This window comes from Atractosteus spatula, chromosome 5 (genome assembly GCF_055471065.1).
Source record: "Atractosteus spatula isolate fAtrSpa1 chromosome 5, fAtrSpa1.hap1, whole genome shotgun sequence".
NCBI lineage: Eukaryota > Metazoa > Chordata > Actinopteri > Semionotiformes > Lepisosteidae > Atractosteus > Atractosteus spatula.
Window position 1 is genome coordinate 15,970,533 of NC_142710.1, and position 20,881 is coordinate 15,991,413.

The 20,881-nt window shown below is 43.6% G+C and overlaps 1 protein-coding gene across 2 annotated transcripts; it reads left to right on the top strand.

The window, feature by feature from the left end:
- Positions 1–745: 745 nt before the first annotated feature.
- Positions 746–19,380, top strand: samd8b (sterile alpha motif domain containing 8b). Of its 2 annotated transcripts, XR_016091044.1 has the most exons (7): positions 746–890; positions 9,843–10,429; positions 12,516–12,611; positions 13,010–13,127; positions 14,316–14,466; positions 15,419–15,777; positions 15,918–19,380. XR_016091044.1 is itself a non-coding variant. In XM_088915653.1 (6 exons), the coding sequence occupies exons 2-6, from the start codon at positions 9,858–9,860 to the stop codon at positions 15,721–15,723; spliced, it is 1,242 nt and encodes a 413-aa protein (XP_088771779.1). In that variant the 5' UTR covers positions 746–890; positions 9,843–9,857; the 3' UTR covers positions 15,724–19,380. The 2 variants fall into 2 exon arrangements, 1 of the variants encoding a protein (XP_088771779.1); XM_088915653.1 differs by having other exon boundaries at positions 15,419–19,380.
- Positions 19,381–20,881: the final 1,501 nt, after the last annotated feature.

Below are 20,881 nucleotides of genomic sequence, written 5' to 3' on the forward strand. Positions count from 1 at the left end.
TCTGTCCTCTCTCTTCTCTCCTCATCAACTACTCTCTCCATGACAGACTTGGAGCCTACCACTTTCCTGAAAAAGAAGCAAGTACACTTCTCATTTTCTTCCATCTCTACATCATGTAGAAATGGTGCAGCTGCCTCTGTTTCCTGGCTAGCACTCCTCTCCGTCTGGCAGTGGCCTTCCTCCCCTCAGCCACGAAAAAGGCCCTTATCCTCACCTTCACCTCTTCCCACCACTCTCCTACTGACCCATACAGGCACCGCAAGGACAGCCACTCTGTCAGTTTCTCCTTGTAGTGGGAGGCCAGAGGCCTGAAACCAAAGACAGTCCCGCCCTGGAGTTCCACTCTGCACCCTAAAGCCTAATGATCCGAGGAGAAGACAGGCTGAAGAGTGACCCCAACAAATTTAACTCTCCGAGACAAAGCAATAGTCAATTCTGGAGCTGCTGTTCCTCCCTGACCATGTATATCCTGCTGTTTTGGGATTGATGCATCTATAGCATCTGAGAGTTTAAAGTCTTTTACTCAATTTTGGAGATCCATTGAGCTGGCATCCAATTTTATCTAGTCTGCCTGTCTGTGTGCTCTAAGATACAATTAAAATCCTCTCCCACCATCACGCCTGTGCCCCAGTGACCAACAGAGGTCGCCCTTTTTAAGGGCTCTGCGTCTTCGCCCTCTCAGAGCGGCCTTGGCGGCGCCGTCTTCCTGTGAAATAACTTCGCAGTTCCTGTTTACGGTGGGCAGTCGGAGCATGTTCGTTCAGTCAGAGAGCAATGATTTGGAGAAACTCTCCGACTGTCAGGGGCTCCGGGAACAGGTCGCACAGCAGCATGTGAGAAGATTACTTCATCAGTTGTGATTACGGTTGTCGAGGGAGCAGACGCTTCGGGTGAGTAACTCAGTCCTGTCCTCCTGGTAGTGAGCTTGGTTTGGGTGGGCACCCGAATTGTCTTAGTGCACTTCCAGCCTCTCTCACTTACTAGCTCTGATTTTTAATCGGTTGCTTTATTTCACTGTTTATTTGAGTGTCGCGGTACGTAAACGGTCTTCGTTTTGTTTCGCGTCTCGATGGGGGCTGTTGGTGAAAGGTGGCTGCCGAGCGCAATTCGTACACATACAAAAGCTTTTCTAACAAAACTGGAAGATGGGTCTGCTCCTCTGTGCAGTTATATGACTGCATGCTCCATTTGGGAACTCTCTTTGTTTTGTACAATACTTTTATTTTAATAAATGGTTAAACCGTCGTCCGTTGCCTGGTTAAAACCTAGTATTTGAAGAGGAGCTTGAATGCCGTTGGCCTTTAGCGTTTCCGTTAATTCTTTTTTTCTCATTTAAACGTAAGTCAAATTTATATCGAGTTCTCCTTTAAAACAACGATCTGTACATACAGCGGGGCTCGCTGCTGGGGCAGTCCGAGTGAGGTACCTGACTCGGCGGGACAACAGCACCGCCCCGCTGGGGCTTCGGACCCTCGGCCCCGCGGGTCCAGGTCGCCTCCCCGGGGTGTAAAGAGTAAACGAGGTCTGGTCCCTCGTTTTACAACAGCTTTCAAGCGTCGCACACCGGAGTGTGTGTGTGTGGGGGTGCTTGCGGGAGCCCCAGCGCTGTATCGGTTCCCCGGAGGGGAAAGTCTCTCCTCCCCGGTGGAAAGGTATCCCGTGTTGTACGAGGGCTGGACTCTAGTCTTTCATGGAAAGTGATAGTGTCACAGCAGTCTTCGTGTTCACTTCCTCAGTTTAAATACCTCGGTGTTTCTTACCGTACAGGTGCTCTCGCTGAAGCTCATTTAGACGTTGGGGGAAAGCCCAGTCATTTTAATTGCGATCCAGTTATTACTTTTTAAAATCATTTTTTGTTTTGGCTAGGGCTGCTTATTATCTCATGAGTGCTGCTGTTTTTCGTTCACTTAGCCCACGGAAAAGAGAGCCGTGAACGAAGGTGAATAACGTCCCGCACTCTCACGATTCACCTAATGAGAAAGCGAAGTTCTAGTCCTTTAATTCCGGGACAGTACTATTAGAAACTTTTTATCTACTAGGGCTCTGTCGAAAAGCGATTCTTGTATTTTCGTGTGTGCAAGTGTACAGGGACCCAGAGCACAGTTCATTGGCGTGTTATCCGTTTATTTCTCGCTTCTTAAAGGGGACATTTTAACGTTTTTTTTCACCTTCTTGACAAGCTATTAAATACACTCTGATCTATCTGCGAGTTAATCCGAGTTCGCACAGAGCCATGTAAAACTGAGATTACGTGTGTTATCTCATGGCTGACTGTTTTCAAGACCCCTTTCATAGTCGGCAGACATTAAACGTCTCTTTATATTATATATTTTTATTTTACAATAATATTTATAATTAAGAGTTAGACTTGCTTCAAGCTACATGTGAAAAATAAAGGAAAAACTTTAATGTTCAAGACCACAAGCATTAAAGTAGGCTAAATGTTACTTATTTAATCTCCTTTTGTCGATAGACTAGGTATTGTTTGTGGTGCCTTTTGTTTTAGGAGACTCTTGCTAGTTTGAACTGGAATATTAGAGGTAGCTTGATCCTTGAGGACTTTGACTTTGCAGGCTGAGATGATATCTGTACAGGCTGCGTTCCTGTTATGCAGCACCTTTATCAAGAGCACTGAAAAGCAGTAATCTAAGCAGGTTTCAAGATAGTGATATCCCCTGTATTGATAAGGCCCCGTCTCCCACATTGTAAGGTGAGGAAGGCTTTCTCTGGCACCAGTCCTGTGCTGAGTGGCCTGTGTAGCGCATCACAGAGAGAGCACTAATCAGCCATTGATCGCTCAGCCTCTCACACAGGGTCCTGCAGTGCCTCTGGCACTTGTACCTGAAGTGAAGTTATTTATGAAAGTGTTCTTTTTACTTAACTGTTTCAAGAGGGTAGGTAATGTTGCTGGTCTGGAATTCCATAGATGTCTACAGGTAAAAGATGTCGGCGCTAAGTGCGGCTCATGGCTTTTAGTAAGTTGGTGCATTAGTGGACCTTGTTTCAGATACAGGTGCTAGAAGTCATGCCTTCATCTGTGTCAGTCAGACCCAGAGCTGACCCTTGTGGGCAGTGCTCAGTTTGCAGATGTGGGTGGCTCCTGGTGTGGAATTAGTCCTGTGTGGAGACGTCTCTCTCTCTCCATGTCAGCATGGCATGTGTTTGGGCTGTGAGGAGTGGAGTTAACTGTTAACGTTCTGCTCCGTGGGACAAGTACAGGCCTGAGTATGAGTAGCATTTCTGCTCGGCTCTCACATGTGTGCAGATGTGGCACAGCAGGTCTGAGTTGTTTTGGGACAACATCTGAGGGTTAAAAGCTCCAAAGCTCAAATTTGAGAGGAATAGTCCATCACAGAGGAGTCTAGTTCTGGTCCTGCTCGGCCGGTGTCACTGCAGGTTTTCAGAGTTTAGCAGCAGCACATGAAGAGCTGGGAGATGCTGCTAAATTGGTCCAGTTAAGCCAGTAACCAGCTGGCTTAGCTTGTTAAGAGTTCAGCTGTACCTCGTTGAGGATGGGGCACCTCTGGCCTATCTAACGAAAGTGCTTTTGGCTCATGTTAGCAACAGGGTCCGAGCTGTGATTGCTGCAAATGTAGACCTAACATCCTGCTAGACACCAAATCTATAGTTAGAAATGAGTCCCTGCATACTTGGTGACTGTCCAGTTCCTTTGGCAATACTGTACATATCGTATCTTCTACTGCTTCCAGCGAGTTACGTCTCTCTGTAGAAGAGAGGACAGCAAGGTACTACAGTGCTATGCCATTTGCTTGCTGCTGTAATGTGCCTTTGTTTTTGCTCTTTCAAGAGTCCTGCTGCGGTTTGGTCAGGCAGGTACTGATAGAGTGTGATAATTATAGAGGCTGTATTTTATTTGCTTCCATCTTATAGGCAGTAGCTCTTTGTCTGCTGTGTCATGGTAGATATTAGGGAGCAGCACTTTCAGCTGTCAAAATATGAAGCTGTTTTTGGGCTTTGCTGAGATTTTTTTTAACACAAAAATGACAGTTTCTGAGCCGGTAATTGCCTGTTATGTGAAGCCTAATCCATTTAATCCACAAGCTTTCCCAAAACCAACTATTTATTAACTAGTCTATGAAATATATCTTTTATATCTTTTTATTAGTTGGTTTATGACATATCTTTGGAGCCCTTCTTGACTCACAACTAGCTGGAAATCTGATTTTCCTGATGCTGAAGATCATATCTTCAGTGGGGGTGTTTGCGGGCCACTATGTTCTCTGTACTTTTCTGCTGTGCTGTGGGAGCATGTCAGCAGCTTGCCGTGTAGTTGAAGTGCGTTTCTTCCTGCTGAAGCTCCTGCTTTTTACCTGTGCTATGGATCAGTATACTAATTTAGTGTAGGAGAAATGATAAGATCACTTTATTGGCCATATACAATTTCTTGCATTAGGAATTTCTTTTCACATACCCCAGCTTGCTCTCCATGAGACACACAGGCACACAGATGGGGAGGGAGAAGCTTGGGGTCAGAGTGCAGGGCATTTATACGGCGCCCCTGGAGCAGTTGGGGTTAAGGGGCCCAACGGAGTAGGATTCCTCTGCCGGCCGCAGGATTTGAACCGGCAACCTTCCTGCCACAGGCGCAGATCCTTAGCCACAGAGCCACTGCACCGCTCCAGTTCCTTTGTTTATGCATCAAAGTCGAGTTGTATAATAACCTCATCCAAATGAATTTGAAATTTTGCTCAAGAAGTGCTTGGGCATAATTACTACTGAATTTGGCTGAGGCTATTATTAAATGATTGTGACAGAAAGCATAAAGTACTGTACTGTAGTATTACTAGTAGGACTGTGGTAATGCAACTTCCTGAAGTCCACCTGCTGTTCCTTTCTGTTCCCGGTGGTGCCGGTGTCTGAGCTCAGTGCCTCGTTTGTGTCTGGCGACTGAATATGAGCTCTGTTTTGTCCTGATTGTATTGTTTCTGTGACCAGGGCTAAGCCTGCAGGCCTGCCAGCTGGCCTAATGTTTACATTAAATCCAATTTGGGATCTTCTGTACCATTAGCACTTTGAAATGAGAGCATGGATCACTGTGATTGGCATGCTAGTGTTACGCCATATTTCTCTTTCTTTGTTTTGTTTAACCTCTGAGTGCTCCCATCTGTCACGGACCTCCAGAGGCAATTTCTGCCTGGAATGATGTCCTCTTTAACATTTTGTAATAACTTTGTAAGTACAGACGGCATTGGCCTGTTCCAGGGCTTAAACTAGAGCTTCGCTCGGACTCCTTCCCTGTGAAGCACCTGTGGGTGTGGAGTGCCGTCCCCTGCCTAGTGGAGCGGACTTGGTTGGCCACAACGCAGTGGATCCACAGGCTTGTGGGTGTGGCAGTGGCACTCGTGCGTTCGGTGAGTAACCGAGCAGGAGCAGACTCCCATCTGCCACGTGATGTGAAAATGAGCGAGTCTCTCTGTTCACACTACGATCAGATAAACTTCTAGCTGTTTTTCCTGGTTACTGGTCTTCAAATCCCAGCTGGTTTCATAATGAAGGAGCTTTGTGCTCTGTTAGTGAGGTGTGATGAAGACATTCTAACTCTCTTCCTCGGATTTCTGATGTGTATTTCATTTCCCAGGAGCAGTGAAGTTGGATATTTCAGCTCCACTTGCATTTCTGCAGCATGCCTGAGGTTACACCCTTGACACCCGCCTCTAATCAAATACACGTGTATTTGCTCTAAAATGAGAAAGCGGTTAGAAATGGGTTTGAATACTTTTGCCAACGCCTAGACTCTGGTATCGGAGAGAGTGACTAAACAGTTGAAAATTTTTTTTCCTTCATTGCACTTCATTCATTTTTTTCAGCTTTGCTGTGCGACTAAATTTATACACACTGACAACATTTCAGTTTCTCTCAGACCAAACCTATAAATGTGTTTGCATGTGTTGTGCGGTATATATCTAACATCTACTGTATATTCAGAAGTCTTGATTTGTTAAACGCAGTTTGATCTGTTTCTGGCACTGACCCTACAGATTATCCCATTTGCACATGTGAAAATTTTGAAATGACTGACTCTTTACTAAGGCTTAAACCTTAATAGTTAATAAAAGCCTTAGTTTATGAGGCACGGCGTCAGTTTTTTTTAGTGACCTTAATATATTGGCAGCATTCTTTTCTTAAACACGGCCAAAGTGTCTTTCACAACAAATGTTGCTGCTTAACCTTGGAACGGATCACCAGTGGGAATGAACCTATCTAGTATTATAGAAAACCATGCCTTCAGAGTAAATGTTCACTGTTCACTCTCTGATACAGGGAAGTAGTCTTAAGAAATCCCAGTTTTTGCTGAAGTTTCAACTTGCGCCATAATTCTTCCTCGCACGGGTTACTGCCCCTTTAGAGAAGAAAAGGTTATCGAGCTTCTGCTCGAGATTAGGCTGAGAACTTTGGAATGGAGACAGGATGCCATGGTGAGCTGTCAAGCCGTAAGAAAATTAAAATGGCCCCATTGATGGGAGAGTCCTTAATGGAATAGTTTAATCACTGTAATGCTGCTGTAAGGAAAGTGAGTGGGAGACTTACTGATGAATGGATGTTGCATTGATTTGACAGGCAGTAAGTTTTGTTTCTAAAAACTGTTAATGTGTTAGTTGTCCAGTTAGGGAAAATACTGCTAGTAGAATCTTATTTGACGTGAGGCTCAAATATCATTTTTATTTTTGTAAAATATTAAGATTTTGGGGAAAAAAGTCAGATTGAGTCAGAAATGGAGGAAATTTAAGTTTTCATTTGCGTGCAGCATATTATTCTCGCATCATATTTTCTGTTTGGTTACTTTTGTCAGTTAAACCTGTAGAATTACCCTCCGTATATTGTATATTGTGCTGTGGATAGGTGTTATGGATGTGTTGACCATTTGCTCAAGGGACTGTGTTTTGAGTAGCTGCTGCACTTGTCATATATTAAATCAGCTGAACACTGTTGGATGGTATGAGCTGCTGTTGGGTTGTCCGCAGTGGTGTAAAGCCCACCTGTGATAAGTCTGGGCGCTGTAGCACATGCCATCACTGTCATGCTCATCCCTGCTGGAACACTGCTAAGGAAGCTATTGTTTCCATGGCAGTGAGCCACAGCTCACTCATCTGTCAATCGGTGCCTGTTGTCATGGATACATAGGCTGACAGGAAACCTGTTTCACCTGTGGGCAGTTCTTGACCACTCCCATCGCAGGTGAAGCAGGCTGTTCCAAGTTTGCTCCAGCAGTGCTCTGTGCTTTGTTGTAGTGTTTACTAGGAGCCTCTTAATTCTCTGTCTCTCTTCTTCCTTGTCTGGCGCTTTGCCTTTGGATCCTCATCCCTGGTTTGGCTTGACTTTGTCTCCTGGGTTTGCTTTGAACCCTATTACATATTCAGATTACTGCTTTCAACTGCATTTCTCTGTACTGTCCCTTGTCTTTTGCCTGGCTATGAACACTGTGTTCTCGGGCTGTGACCCTGAATTGTGTTTTGTGTGTTTACATGTTTACCGCTGCCTGCTCAGCTACTTATTTCTCCCTGCCTTTGGCTTCTTCCTTTGAAACTTGTGCTGCAATTTCCGTGAGCAGCGAACATTACAAACGCAATCCTGCCACTGTCAGGGTGTCATCTTAATTTTTCACCTTTCAATTGGGCTATCCTGTTCTTCCATACCCCCTCCGGGATCGTAGCTCTTCCATGGCGTTCCCCACTTGAGAGAGACTGTGGGGTCCTCTTCTTCCTGGGCTGCTCTTCACTTGGCTCTGCTCTCACACAGTGCTAGGTTTTCTCACCAACTCTTCACTCTCTGTCTTCATTAATCTCCAGGCATTGGAGTATTCAACCCTAAAAGCTGCTGGGTCTTTCTGACTTCTGTACGTTTCAAGGGCAGTAGAAGTCTCGGGACCTGCATCCACACTCTGAGTATTTAATTTAAGACTCGGCAGTAGAGGCTATGAGTGGGAAATGGTCTGTGCCAGTGCTGTTTTTAAAAGTGGAGATCAAAAGAAATTAATTTTGTAAGCATTTAGAACAGATTTTGAAACACTCTTGTGCAGTGAGTCAGCATGATATAACATTAGAAATTTTGATTTTTTTTTTGACTTGTATGAAAACCAAGACTATCCTGGCCCTAAGCACTATTATCTGTGATGTAATGGTCTGTCCCTGCCCACAAATCTCTACATCATAATCTCTGTTCCAAAATAAATGCTGCTGTGGCTTTTGGTCTAGATTGCTAACGCCTAAGATCCTGACCACAGCAATAATGGGGGAAAAAAGTCACATGAACTTAGATCATCGTTCTACATTAGACACAGCATATTCATTTTGTGTTCAGTAAGGATGTTTTCAGCTTTTAAAAAAAAGGTTAACTGATATGACTTGTTAAAAATCTGACTAAAGGGCATGAATTGCAGATAAAATACCCAGTCTTGAAAACATTTTTTTTTTAAGAGAGGAAGAGTTTAGGGTTCTGGAACCAGTTTTTCTGAGCGTGCCTGTTAAAGTTGGCACAGTCAATAGATCTGTACAGTATGGAGGCTTTGAGGATATTGTGACATAATGGCGTATTACCATTATTAGAAATTCAAGAAGGAAGCACTTAGCCATCGTCGGTTACACTGATGAATAAAGTGATGAAATGCCAGTATTCAGAAGCCACTCTCGGGAAGTTTAAGACAGGAAGACATGCCAGAGAACTTGACTGAAACTGCTGAATATCAAAAGAAACCCGTCACCGGTTTAATATTTTAGAAAATAAAGGCTAAGGGTTTTGGCTATTGATTAAATGTTTTTGGCACCATTTAGAGTAATTGATCATTCATGACTGACTGATACTCTTGAGTGCCTTTGTTGTATGAGCACTTCATTAGTGAGAGAGTGGATTGGGCTCAGGTGATGAGGTGGCTTAATCTCCTGGTGAAAATCGAGAAAGGAAATAAAGTTTCACTCTTATCAAGAGGAGATGGTCTTCAGCCATCAGCGTGTTGCAGGCTAGACTAAGTTACCTGGAAGAACCTGTCGGCAGTGGAGCCAGATTCTCCAATAACAAGTGTAGTTTTCTGTAGAACAGCCAGATGGGCCTCAGTGAGTGTGACAGACGCACAGAACTTCATGCTGATTGCTGTACAACAGATTAGTTGATGGGGAGGTCTAGGTGTGCTGGTGTGATCAGGAATATCCAATCTCTCGGCCTCCTCTTGTAGAAGTTGATGACAGCCGGGCTGCATGAGGCTGCACCGATCATGTCCTGGGACCCCACTTGTGGGCTCACCCTGATGTGACGGCAGTCCAGCAGGACAACCTGCTGCTTGTGTAACAACAGCGTGTTGCAAGATGAAATCATGACGGTTAATTCCATAAACACCCTACTCCTCAGACTTGAGGCCCATTGAACACCTGCAGATTGAACTGGGATGACATGTGCCATCAAGGGCTCAGAGACCAGTCAACAATCACGTTTGTCCAGGTCCTGTTCCTGCCAAAGCTCACAGTTCCACAAGCCAAGTGAAAGGACCTTCATGAAAGGCATGCATCACGCATGTACCGTTTATACTGCTTCCTCATGGTAACCACGCAGCCTGAAAGCCTATGACTTTCCTCCTCTTTATCAAGTCTGCTGATGCCGAACGTCTATGCAAAATGAATTGACCTCTGTCATCTCTGTCTATTAACGTATCTGTTTGTTTTCAGAAAGACTGGCCTTTGTTCCTCTCCTGTTGCAGGAGAGGGCTAAGTTTCTTCTGAGGCTTGGCGCTGACTCTGGCCGAGTGCGCTCTGTGCTCCCCGACCTCTGGAGCTGAGGCGGCTGTCCAGGGAGCGCTGCTGCTGCTAGTAACCTCCCGTGTTCCTCTGTTCCAGCCAGGGCAGGCAGAGATGGCAGGAGGCCAGCTGACCGTGCGGCGCTGGACGACGAAGCATGTGGCCCGGTGGCTGAGGGAGGAGGGCTTCAGCGACTACGTGGACCTCCTGTGCAGCAGGCACCGGCTGGACGGCACCTCGCTGCTGTCGCTGACCGAGTACGACCTGCGCTCCCCGCCCCTGGAGCTGAAGGTGCTGGGGGACATAAAGCGGCTGATGGTTTCCGTCCGCAAGCTGCAGAAGCAGAACAGCGACGTCCTGGAGGAGCTGGGGTACACATGCGACGGCTGGCCCGTGGCCGCCGGGGCGCCCCCCCTGCAGGCCGCCGACTGGCTGTGCAACGGGGACCCGGCGCGGGACTGCGATGGCGCCCTCTCCAGCCTGGGCGGAGAGCCCTACCAGCAGTACGCCAACGGGAAGTACAAGCAGCACCCGCGCCGGCTGGACCCGGAGTACTGGAAGACCATCCTGAGCTGCGTGTACGTCATCTTTGTGTTCGGGTTCACGTCCTTCGTCATGGTGATCGTGCACGAGCGGGTGCCCGACATGCGCACCTACCCGCCGCTGCCCGACATTTTCCTGGACAGGTGGGTGTTCCTCCCGGGTCCCGGGTTCTGCAGCCTGAAGCCCTGCAGGGGTTTTCAGAGGACAGAAGAATGGCCTGTGGTTTGTAACCTTTTGGCCCACCTGACCTGTGAGATAGGTCGTAGCTAATGGATCCAAGGATCTCCTCCAGCTGCTTCTTGTAAAAAGCAAGGGTATTGGCTTTAAATACGTGCCTGTACAGCTCCTTCCAGACTCCTGCCACCATTTCTGTAAAAGGTGTCCTTTTTTTGTGTTGTTTTATCAGCTTCAGATACTTGGCTGTGTAATGTGTTCCATATTCCTACAATCCAAAAGTTCTTATGACAATTGCTCTTTGATTGAACTAGTGCTGAAGGTTGGCTGACACCTTTGTAGGAATTTCTAAGCACGAGGCAAGTAACGCATTTTTAACCAGAGTGAAAGAGTTTGAGAACTGCAAATGTGGGATGGGTACAGTTTTTCATGTTGCTCTTCCAGTACTCTACACTCTGGACAGGGCACTGTGTGAATTGATACGTACCAAGACACAATCAGATTTCGGGAGGAGCTTTGCACATGGAAATGTATGAACATAATTAGCATTATGTTATGCATTATAACGTATTCATAAAGTTCCCAAGCATTCATGGTTTAACGCATATGCCGGCAATACAGTGTAAAAACAGAGGACTCTTTAAGCTGCCAGTGTGCTGGATTGTAAAGTAGCCTCTTATTTAACCTGCCTGAGTATTTTAAAGTGAAGTGAGGCGTATAGGCTGCTCACACTGATGATATGAACCTGATTTGACACTGTTAAAAACAAAAGCCTGGACAGAAACAGTGAGAGACAAAACAGCTGACGGCAAGGATGTCTGTGAAGGCCAAGCTTTTAAAAGTCTGGCTGCCAGTCGTGACACATGGCTGATGTTAGGCGATATAGGGTGCATACAGTGGTTATGTTTCTAAAACTGGAGTCTAAACGGAACGCCTAGTTTCTTCCAGTAAACGTATGCTGCAGAAGTTCACGAAGGTTTGGTAGGGTGTAGTCCTTGGCCAAGGCTGTTGGAATACTTGAGAAAGTCATAAATACTAGGGTTTTTAAGTATTCATTTACCTTTTGTATGAACTCTGACATTAAGAACTTCTTCCACCCATCCTTTTTTAAATCTCTACATCCAGTTCAGGGTTGTGGGTGTGTCTGAGCCTGTTCTGGCAAGCGGAGGCCACAATACAGGCCTTGATAATCGCACGTGATGACCACTCCGCCAATCTGTTGCTCGGGGACTTATTTCTTGAAAAAGTCATGATGTTAGAGGCTACAATCTTTATCTTATCCCGATGCCTTCTTATCCAGAGTAGAAGTGCAAAGGTCCTTGTGTCCCATGTGGACGAACTGCCTGCTGCTTCACGGTGAATGAATTGGAAGGGTTCTCTCCTTAGGGAAGTTGTGCCCATCATGCCCTAGGAGAGAGAGGTGTAAGAAAGGTGTAAGGTGTAAAGGTGTATTCTGGTAGGGATGCTCTTTTCCATTCAGATTTCTCTTTGTTTCTTAACGAATAAAAACAAAACAATTCCCACATTGAGTAATGTGCCCAGTACTCATTTTAAAATTCCTTCAGTCTTAAGTCTGCCCAGTCTCCTTGTTTTACTTTTGATGACATGAGTCTGAGCAGACTTTGCAGGTGTTCACCGAGTATAGGAAATGATGGTTATTAAGCTTGCCCTGCCAGTGGAATAGGTTACTCTGTACACTGGGAAGATCAGCAGCGCTGCTCTGGAAATGCCCTGAAGGTTTGTCTTGTCCTGAAGCTACAATCCTGATGCGGTCGATGTTTGTTTCCTCTTTGCGCTGCTTGCGGTGTGATCGCGAAGTCAAGCTGCCCCGCCTGCTTTCAGAGCTTCCTGGAAACTGGGACGTGTGAGCACAGGCGCAAAGATGGTAACAAAAAAAACAAAACAACAGAGGAATGAAGCTGTTATAATCCCCCGACACACATGCAAAAAGTGATAAAATATGATATCCCTCTGCCACAGATGAATTAAGACATGTCCTGGAACACCCTGTGTAGCCTAGCGGTGGTTAACTCTGGTTTTGTCTTTTTGTTGCAGTGTACCCAGAATACCTTGGGCCTTTGCCATGGCTGAAGCCTGCGGTGTGGTTCTGTGCAATATTTGGTTGCTGGTGCTGCTTCTTCACAAACACAGGTACTGTGACACGAGCTAAGAGAAGCTCTGTGGGGGGGGGGGTGCATGTGTAGTACATTGTACGGTTTTGTACACAGTGAGGGACAGCGATGTGCTCCTGGCTACTAATCCACTTCGGACTGTAATGGCTCCCTGCAGCTCAAGTAAATAGATGTTTTCTTGCCTTGTTCACATCAGTAATTGTTCAAATGCAAAACGTTTTGTTTCCATTGTAGTCAGTGGTGTCATAGTCATTGTGCCATTGTTTTCGTCCCCAGGTTAGTTCTTTGAAAAGTTCACTGGGCTGTTCGTTTTCAGAACTAACTTGCGCTAGGACATGCTGCTTGACCAGTTTAGGATCGTTTAGTCTGTGAACTTCTTGGCCTCTTAGCCTTCTGCCCATTGGAATGTCCTTGCAGGTCAATTCTCTTGCGTCGGCTGTGCAGTCTCATGGGAACGGTGTTCATGCTGCGCTGCGTCACAATGTTCGTCACCTCCCTCTCTGTGCCCGGACAGCACTTGCAGTGCTCAGGAAAGGCAAGTTGGCAGCTCTGAAACTGAGTGCTGCAGTTACTTTTGGTATCAAATATAACATTTTGATTATGTAATGCTCTAAAGAGGATTTCCTTTTTGACAAATCTCAATCGCTCAGAGCCCAGAGCCCTGGCTGGTTAACCCCAATCCACCCTCTGCGGTGCTTAGACGGCTGTACTCTGCTCTTGGGGGGAATCTCAGTCACAGTCAGCTGTGATGTGACGCAGGCCCGAACCCGTGGTCAGCCAGTGCTCAGGCGAACACTTATACTGAGCCACTTCGTTATCCTTTTTTAACAGCCCCATAAGCCATACGGAGAAGCCTTTTACTTTTTTTTAGCCTTCATGGGGAAAAACAAATCTTGCAGTGTTTTGCAATTTTTTTTTAAGATTCAGCGTCCTGCGCATTCGGAGAGGCGTGCAGCTAGAGACTGAAGATTTTGCCCCAGTGCCGCGGCAAGCTGCCTGTATAACTTTTAATCGATTTTCAGTCGTCATTCCACTAAAAGGGCTTCCACAGTTAGTGAGAGCATCTGCGAAGTGCTGCAACATTTTAAGATGTAGTGTTTGGGCAGTTAAATGATGGGGCTGAATGGAAAATGTAGCCTATTTAAAGTTCCAGTTGCCGAGTCCTACAGCCAAGCTCCAGTGTGTAACAAATGTCAGTATATCAGAATTCCTTCTCCAGCTCTGGTAGAAATTATTTTCATTTTTCACTTAATTTTCTCTTTATATACATTTCTTTAAAAATCGCTAGGCTGCACTTTCCTTCTTGTAGCTAGAATGTAAAACCTTAAGGTTTATTTTATCACCAGATCTTTGTATGCGCAGTCTTATTTGACTCTCACTTGAATCCGTTAAAAGAAGATGCTGTTGGAGTATAGGATGACTTCCTCTTGTTTCTGTGGCTTCAAATCTAGTTTATTTGGCAAGTAGTATCTAATTGATTCACATTCATCGTACAATTATTTCTTTAACAACATAGAAGAGAGCTTGTTCCATACTCCCACCCCCCTTTGTGTAACGATGTGCCTCTGCTGGGAAGAAATCTGCTGGGTTGACTTGTTTCTAAACTTTTTAAAACATATTGGAAGCCCAGAATAAGATGGGCCATGATATGTACAGTGATTGTACACAGTTTAGTGAGAACTTTTTTCCTAGTTAATTTCCCCCCAAATTCTGCCTCTTCCAGATCTATGGGGACATTTGGGCGAAATTGCGACGAGCCGTGGCCATTTGGAGTGGCTTCGGGATGACACTGACTGGGGTGCACACGTGTGGCGATTATATGTTCAGCGGGCACACAGTCGTTCTGACAATGCTGAACTTCTTTGTGACAGAATGTAAGTGCAGAACAGAATGTTCTAGGTGTAATAACAGTGGTTTGACTGTAGTAGTACACAGCAGTTGCTCTGCCATCCCCCGGTTAGAATGACATTAGAACACTTTTTATACATTTAATATCATCTTATTTTATACCTCTGTTCTACATGCAGTTACTGTATGGCTTGAAAAAGCTGTGAATAATACATGAGATGCATCTGAACTTCCCCAGTCTTATGCCACAGAGATGAGTTGTTTCAGTTTACCAGTGACTCCAATTACTAACTGGTTGTGTTTAGAAGGTAAAAATCCTTAAATGTAATAGCCGGATTTGAAGTAGGAAGTGTTTCTTGAGTAAGTTTAAGTGGGTAGCTGCGTCAGTATGTGTAGGCTGCAAAGGAACAAGTAAAGGTTTATTCCATGCTGAAAAGAAACGTTTTGACTGTGGAACCTTCTTCAGGTGTGGAAGCCCAACAGTCTAAACATTGTTTTTCTTTTCTTCCCTTCAACATGGAATAAACCTTCACTTGTTCCAGTGTTTCTTGAATGTCTTGCTACGCCTCTGCTGCCATCAGGTGGTCTTTGTCATTATTGCACAAAATTCAAATTCCTGGGACAAAAGCACCTCAGTTTCGTCATGGAGTGTTAGGAATGTCAGGAAAAACAGTTTGATGGTGATTTTTCCCCCCCCCCCCCCACATACTACTGTTCATGTAGCAAAAACGGTACATGAAAAATCAGAGACATAGTGAAGTGTGGTCACAGTAGGATCTGGATATGCAAAGTGTATTATGGTTCTGCCACAAACTACGCAAGTCCTCAAAGTAAAACTTTAAAAATAAAATGAACATGTTCTGCATTACACTCTGCAGTAACAGACAAAAACAACGCAAAGCGAGGCAGACATTGGGATGAAGAACCAGAGAAGGGGAAAGAACCATTGAAATGTATTTTCTCCTTTCATTCTCCTAGATACTCCAAGAACCTGGAATTTCATACACACTCTTTCTTGGGTTTTAAACCTGTTTGGCATATTCTTCATCCTGGCTGCCCACGAGCACTACTCGATCGACGTCTTCATCGCCTTCTACATCACCACGAGACTGTTCCTCTACTACCACACGCTGGCGAACACCCGGGCCTACCAGCAGAGCCGCCGGGCCCGCATCTGGTTCCCCATGTTCTCCTTCTTCGAGTGCAACGTCAACGGGCCGGTGCCCAACGAGTACTGCTGGCCCTTCTCCAGGCCCACCTTCATGAGGAGGCTGATAGGATAGAGCCCTGGGCCCGGGTCCGGAGCCCCGGAGCAGGTGTGTTTCGCAGGGCCCCAGGTGAGGCACGAGTCTGCCCGCGACACGGCGTTCGCGGAGGAGCTACAGAGTGACCTGGTGAATTGTTCTATTTTGGGGATAGATGATTTGCACAAAACATCCTGTTGAAATCCTGTTGACACCCTTTCGGCTATTATTAGGCGGAGAGGCCTGCGCTCCAGGTGACTGCGGGAGGGCCACTGTCGGCCTGCACCGGAGAAAGAAGACCGAGACCTGGGCACTGTTTCTCTCTCTTCCCCGTCTGCTTGAAACTCGACTTTCCTCCCCATAACACGTCAAATGTTTTACAGAAGAGCTATATTGTTGTTGAGGAAAAATTCCTTTTTCTTTTTTGTCCCAAATTGAAGTGAGAAAACGAAATTTGTTTACCGCGGTGTGCAGTTTGGTTATTATGGACATTTTTGAAAATCATATGGAATATTAGATATTGCGTACCTGGGCAACACGTACCGCTCCTAAAATGGTAGCAAGTTAAACTCGTGTTAAAGAGAAAGGTGGCACCATTCCTTGAGATATAGTGAGTAAAATGATTGAATAAGTTGGGTTATACTAAAAGGGTGGTGGTGTTGACATTGAAGAAGTTATTAATCATTGTGTCCGCAGTGCACAGCTTTGGTTTGAGTATTGAAATACTCTTTCTTGTGTGGACCTGTTGCAGCTCACTTACACTGTATCCTGTCAGGCGATGACTGGTATCAGAGGAGGCCTCGTTTAAAAACCTCTCCTAAGACTGGAACAGAAATCATCACTTTAAACATTATTCCATTTGCCATTAAACCTGTGGTATTCATAGAAATATTTTCTTGATGCTAACAATCCAACCTTTTATTTAACCAATCTGGACTTTGCACAGTTCTGTTATACCCACTGGTTTTTCATCACAGGCGTTTGAACTTGAACAAAGTGAGCTGTGATCAAATTTGATGGCTCTGAGCTCCCTATACGTTTGAGCCCTGATAAGGCTTTAAAAATGTAAACGTATGTAGTTCTGCTAAATTAAATTGGCTGTGAAGAAGCTTATGGAGGTATCCTGAAAGTCAGAATTTTTTTACGTCACTTGAAAGAAACCTACAAGTAAAGCTGTGCACTTCAGATTAGATGACTTTATCTGCCTTTCAAGGACTTTCATTATTTTCTAATAATGCTGTTCATGTTTGTGTCTTAATTTATAGAGTATTTTTAAAAATATATATTTTTATTTAAATTTTGTAAATCACTGAAATTTTGCTTAAAAATGCAAAAATGTTATAACACTCAGAGTAATTCCTGGAAGTGATAATGGTTTACGGTAATGCACTAAATGAGATGGAATGCTTTTGTCTTGAGGGATAAACTTTTGGGAGTGTGCTTCCTGCAGTGCACAGTGGTTATGCACACGCAAAAAACACTCCTCTAGCAGAGGTAAAGATTTAGCTGTGGCTCTTTTTGATCTTAATTCAATAAAAAAAATGTTATGCAGGTAAGTAATAGGCATCTGTCCCTCATTGACCTGCATATGTGTCTGCATATAGACACCTGTACTGCAAATGTTTTATAAATACAGAATACAGCAAAACTATAAAAGTGCATTGCATTTAAACTGTCAGATTTAATATTTCCTCTTAATTTGTATCCAGTACATATTTCACAACCTTTATTACTGGGTGATGGAATTGATATTCAGCTCTGTATTGTCACACAATGGACAAGGGGATGTTACAGTTCTATGGTGCTCATGCTGAAATGAACTGGGGAAGGTTTTATCATGTAACAGTTGAAAATCTGTGTACGAATGTCGTTTTTGTTGCATATTCTCAAACCAAAACCCCAAGATGGAATTGTCATGAGGGCTGGTGATTATCACCTCTCTGCATGGGAGTGACACCACAGTGAAAAGCATGAGAATGGCTAACTCGAACCTGGCAATGATGTGAGCCGACTGTAGCTTCTGTAATGGAACACCTCTTATATTTGGTTACATTACATTTGATCTGTCTTTGAGACTTTCTGTATGTGTCATCTTTGTCTATTTTATTGCAGAATTTTGGATTTCCTTGCTTTGAAAGATTCCCAGTTACATACATCCCCCCCCTCCCACAGTTATAAAAAAGGTTCATTTTAACTTTAGTGACAGCTACATACAGTACGTGTATCTGTTCTTTCATAGCTTTCGTGGCTTTGTTTCTAGTTCCTAAAAAGAAATTATTTTTTCCAGTTTCCTTCATTGCATAGATTTAATTTCCACTTTCCCATAAAGCAACCTATAGCAAAACATCGTCTTTAAATGTTTGTGTGAATTATTGCTTTATAAACTTATGCATTTACATTGAACAGTTGATAATCAAAACCTTCCAAGTTTCCCGGATGTCAATGTCCTCTTTTTACGTACCTACATTACAAATGCTGCAAGGTTAGGTATAATGCAGTACTTTTTTATCACAGCTGAGCCTCTGTTTTTTAAGCTGGAGTTACTGTAAGTACGACACACTCTTATACCATAAGCCTTTTCTTATGCGAATATGCAAAACACTTTACTGCTTAGCATCCTTTCTCTAGCTGATTGATTTTATTTTCTATTAATAATAAAAAGTTCATTTATTTTGACAGCACTTAGATGAGTTATTCCACTAGCGCTGTGCTCCTTGTGAAGCACGTGATTATATTAAGCAGTTCATCACTGCGCTGCCCTCAGAGTAGATAGTTTGTGAGGTGCAGTTCTTGTGTAGAGTGCTTTCAAATGACCACTTAGTCAGCTGCTCAGCAGGTTGCTTGATGACTTTAGTGCACTATAGTCTTTTTGTACCCAGGTTGCCCAGCTGTGAATAACTTCAGATTGATTCACTTGTTTAACATCAAAATTGACTCAGTGCTCTAGTTGCCATTAAAGATATTGGGGTGTGATTCTCATTCTCTAAACTCTGGTGTCATGTATTTAAGGGAAAGGGCCTCCAGTGGTACTATAAGTAATGTTTTAATAAAGAGCACTAGCTAAGCTATGGTAGAACTACATTGAAATAACTACATAATGCAAAGTTCTTTTCCGTTTTGAAGTATTAACTACTTTTGTGTAATTGACTCAACTGCACTTTGGGGAGATGTTTTTGTTTCAATGTTTACAGTTTTTTTTCTGTGCAGTATTCAGTAGACCTGTAGACATAGGGAAATTAGCAAATGCTGACTGCTACAGTGTTCCCTTGTTAGTACATGTAGGAATGAAAATGTTTTTGAGCAATACGACTCTACACTACCTTTGGTTTTTCTTGCATTTTTTATAGTGTCATTTTGTCCAAACACATGAACAGAACAAAACCAGAAAAATTAGTACATCATCTGTTGGTTGCCTTGGTAGTGTACGTATTTTTAATTGGTTCTGTTTTTGTTTTCAATACCAATAACATTACATTGCCTGCAATTTAACATCTTTTCAGTGTCTTCTGTATATTTGACATTATCTTCAATAGACAAAGCAGATGAAATAGACAAAGCAGCTCTTTGAAGTACAGATAGCATAACCCAAGGTTATACTGCATTGTCAAAAGGTACTAAACCATTTAATACCTACATGTTGTTGCTTTAAAACTCTGTGATAAGGCTGCTGCAATAAATAAAAAACCTTTTTTCAAATAGATTGGTCTTCTTATTGTATGGCATTGAAACGGCAGTAGGTATAATGAGCCATGTGTAGGATGGTTCTTGTTTTAATATTTTTTTTTCAGCTATTTCTGTTACTTAATAACTGCATCACAAACGTTCGTACAGTATTGCCTGTATTTTATAGCCCACACTATTGAACTTCAAGTTCAAAGCGTTCCAGGCTGTACTGAGGACTTCCTTATCACAATGAACACAATGCTTTAACGCTGGTAAAGACTCTGCTGTCTTTCATTGCAATCCAGTCCCATTGCAAGTCTTGATGGCAAAGCCCAGTCCTTTCTCTTTTCACCAGGCTTCACAGAGATCCCCATGTCCAGGCACTGCTCTAGTGGCAATGTTAGTGTGAAACGTGAAAGAATGACTCTTTTCAACACTTTTCCGTTTACCAGCAGGATGTGTGTATGCAGAGGTCTCAGGACAATTAAGTAGGATGTTTTCCCAATATGACAAAGTTGCGTTTTTCCACTTTGCTGTTTATTCTTACTCGGACCAAGTAAAGGTTTTGACCGGCAGGCTGATGTTTTCTGTTGATTTTTCCAAACAACCTGCTTTCCCCCTTGCCTTAGATATCCCGTTACCACAGATTTCCTACACTGCTGAAAGGAAGTTAAAGAGCTGGGGCACCGGACAGGGGAGGGTCCTGCAGCGTGTCCAGCAGAGCATTGAATGGGAACGATGAAATGCAAGGTCAATTATTATAACCTGCTTCTCATGACTGGAATGTCCTTTTACTAACATTCTTCAAAATACTCACTCTTACAGAGAAATAAGCTTTAACACGAATGCCTATGGTGAAAAACTAAAGCAATTTGGCTAAAAGAATCTTAAATATACCTAATTTGCAAAGGTTTATTTTTACTTACGAAGATCATTTCATAAGATGAATGTGTAATAATTCCCAAACAGGGTATTGATGAGTATAAGCCACCACTATAAGAAAATACACAAATCGCAGTAGAATTCAGTATATTAAAAAGTAGTGAGACAACTTGTAGGTTTCTTCACTATTATTCACTCATGGTATAATAAGTGATTTTTTTTCTGAAGCTGGGGTCTGATGTTTATCCAGAAATGTTTGATATCTGCTATAAAGCCAGATGTTGATCCCAGTTTGATGTAGGTTTAAATTGAAGAGATTAAACACCTTTGCATCATAGAAAATCTTAAATGACAAAATAAGACATTCTCCTGAATGACAGCTTGCTTAACATCATGGCACAACAGACTGAAGTACACTACTCAGAGGATAACACTCAAGGGACTGGACTGACCATCAGAATCACCCTATTCTAAGGAAGATCATTGGTGGAGCTAAAGGAGACAACGACTGCAAGGAAACTAATGAATTAAAATTTACTTGTAGCTGCTTGCTTGGAACAATAGCGGAAAAAAACGATTCAAACTTTTTAACATCAACTCATTTAGTGTTTAAAAAAATTAGTAACGCATAAAGAATCATGACCAGGACAAA

Coding starts and splice junctions, on each gene's coding strand:
- samd8b (XM_088915653.1), top strand. CDS start 9,858: ATGGCAGGAGGCCAGCTGACCGTGCGGCGCTGGACGACGAAGCATGTG. Junction 10,430..12,515: donor CCCGACATTTTCCTGGACAG/GTGGGTGTTCCT, acceptor TTTTTGTTGCAG/TGTACCCAGAATACCTTGGG. Junction 14,467..15,418: donor GAACTTCTTTGTGACAGAAT/GTAAGTGCAGAA, acceptor TCATTCTCCTAG/ATACTCCAAGAACCTGGAAT.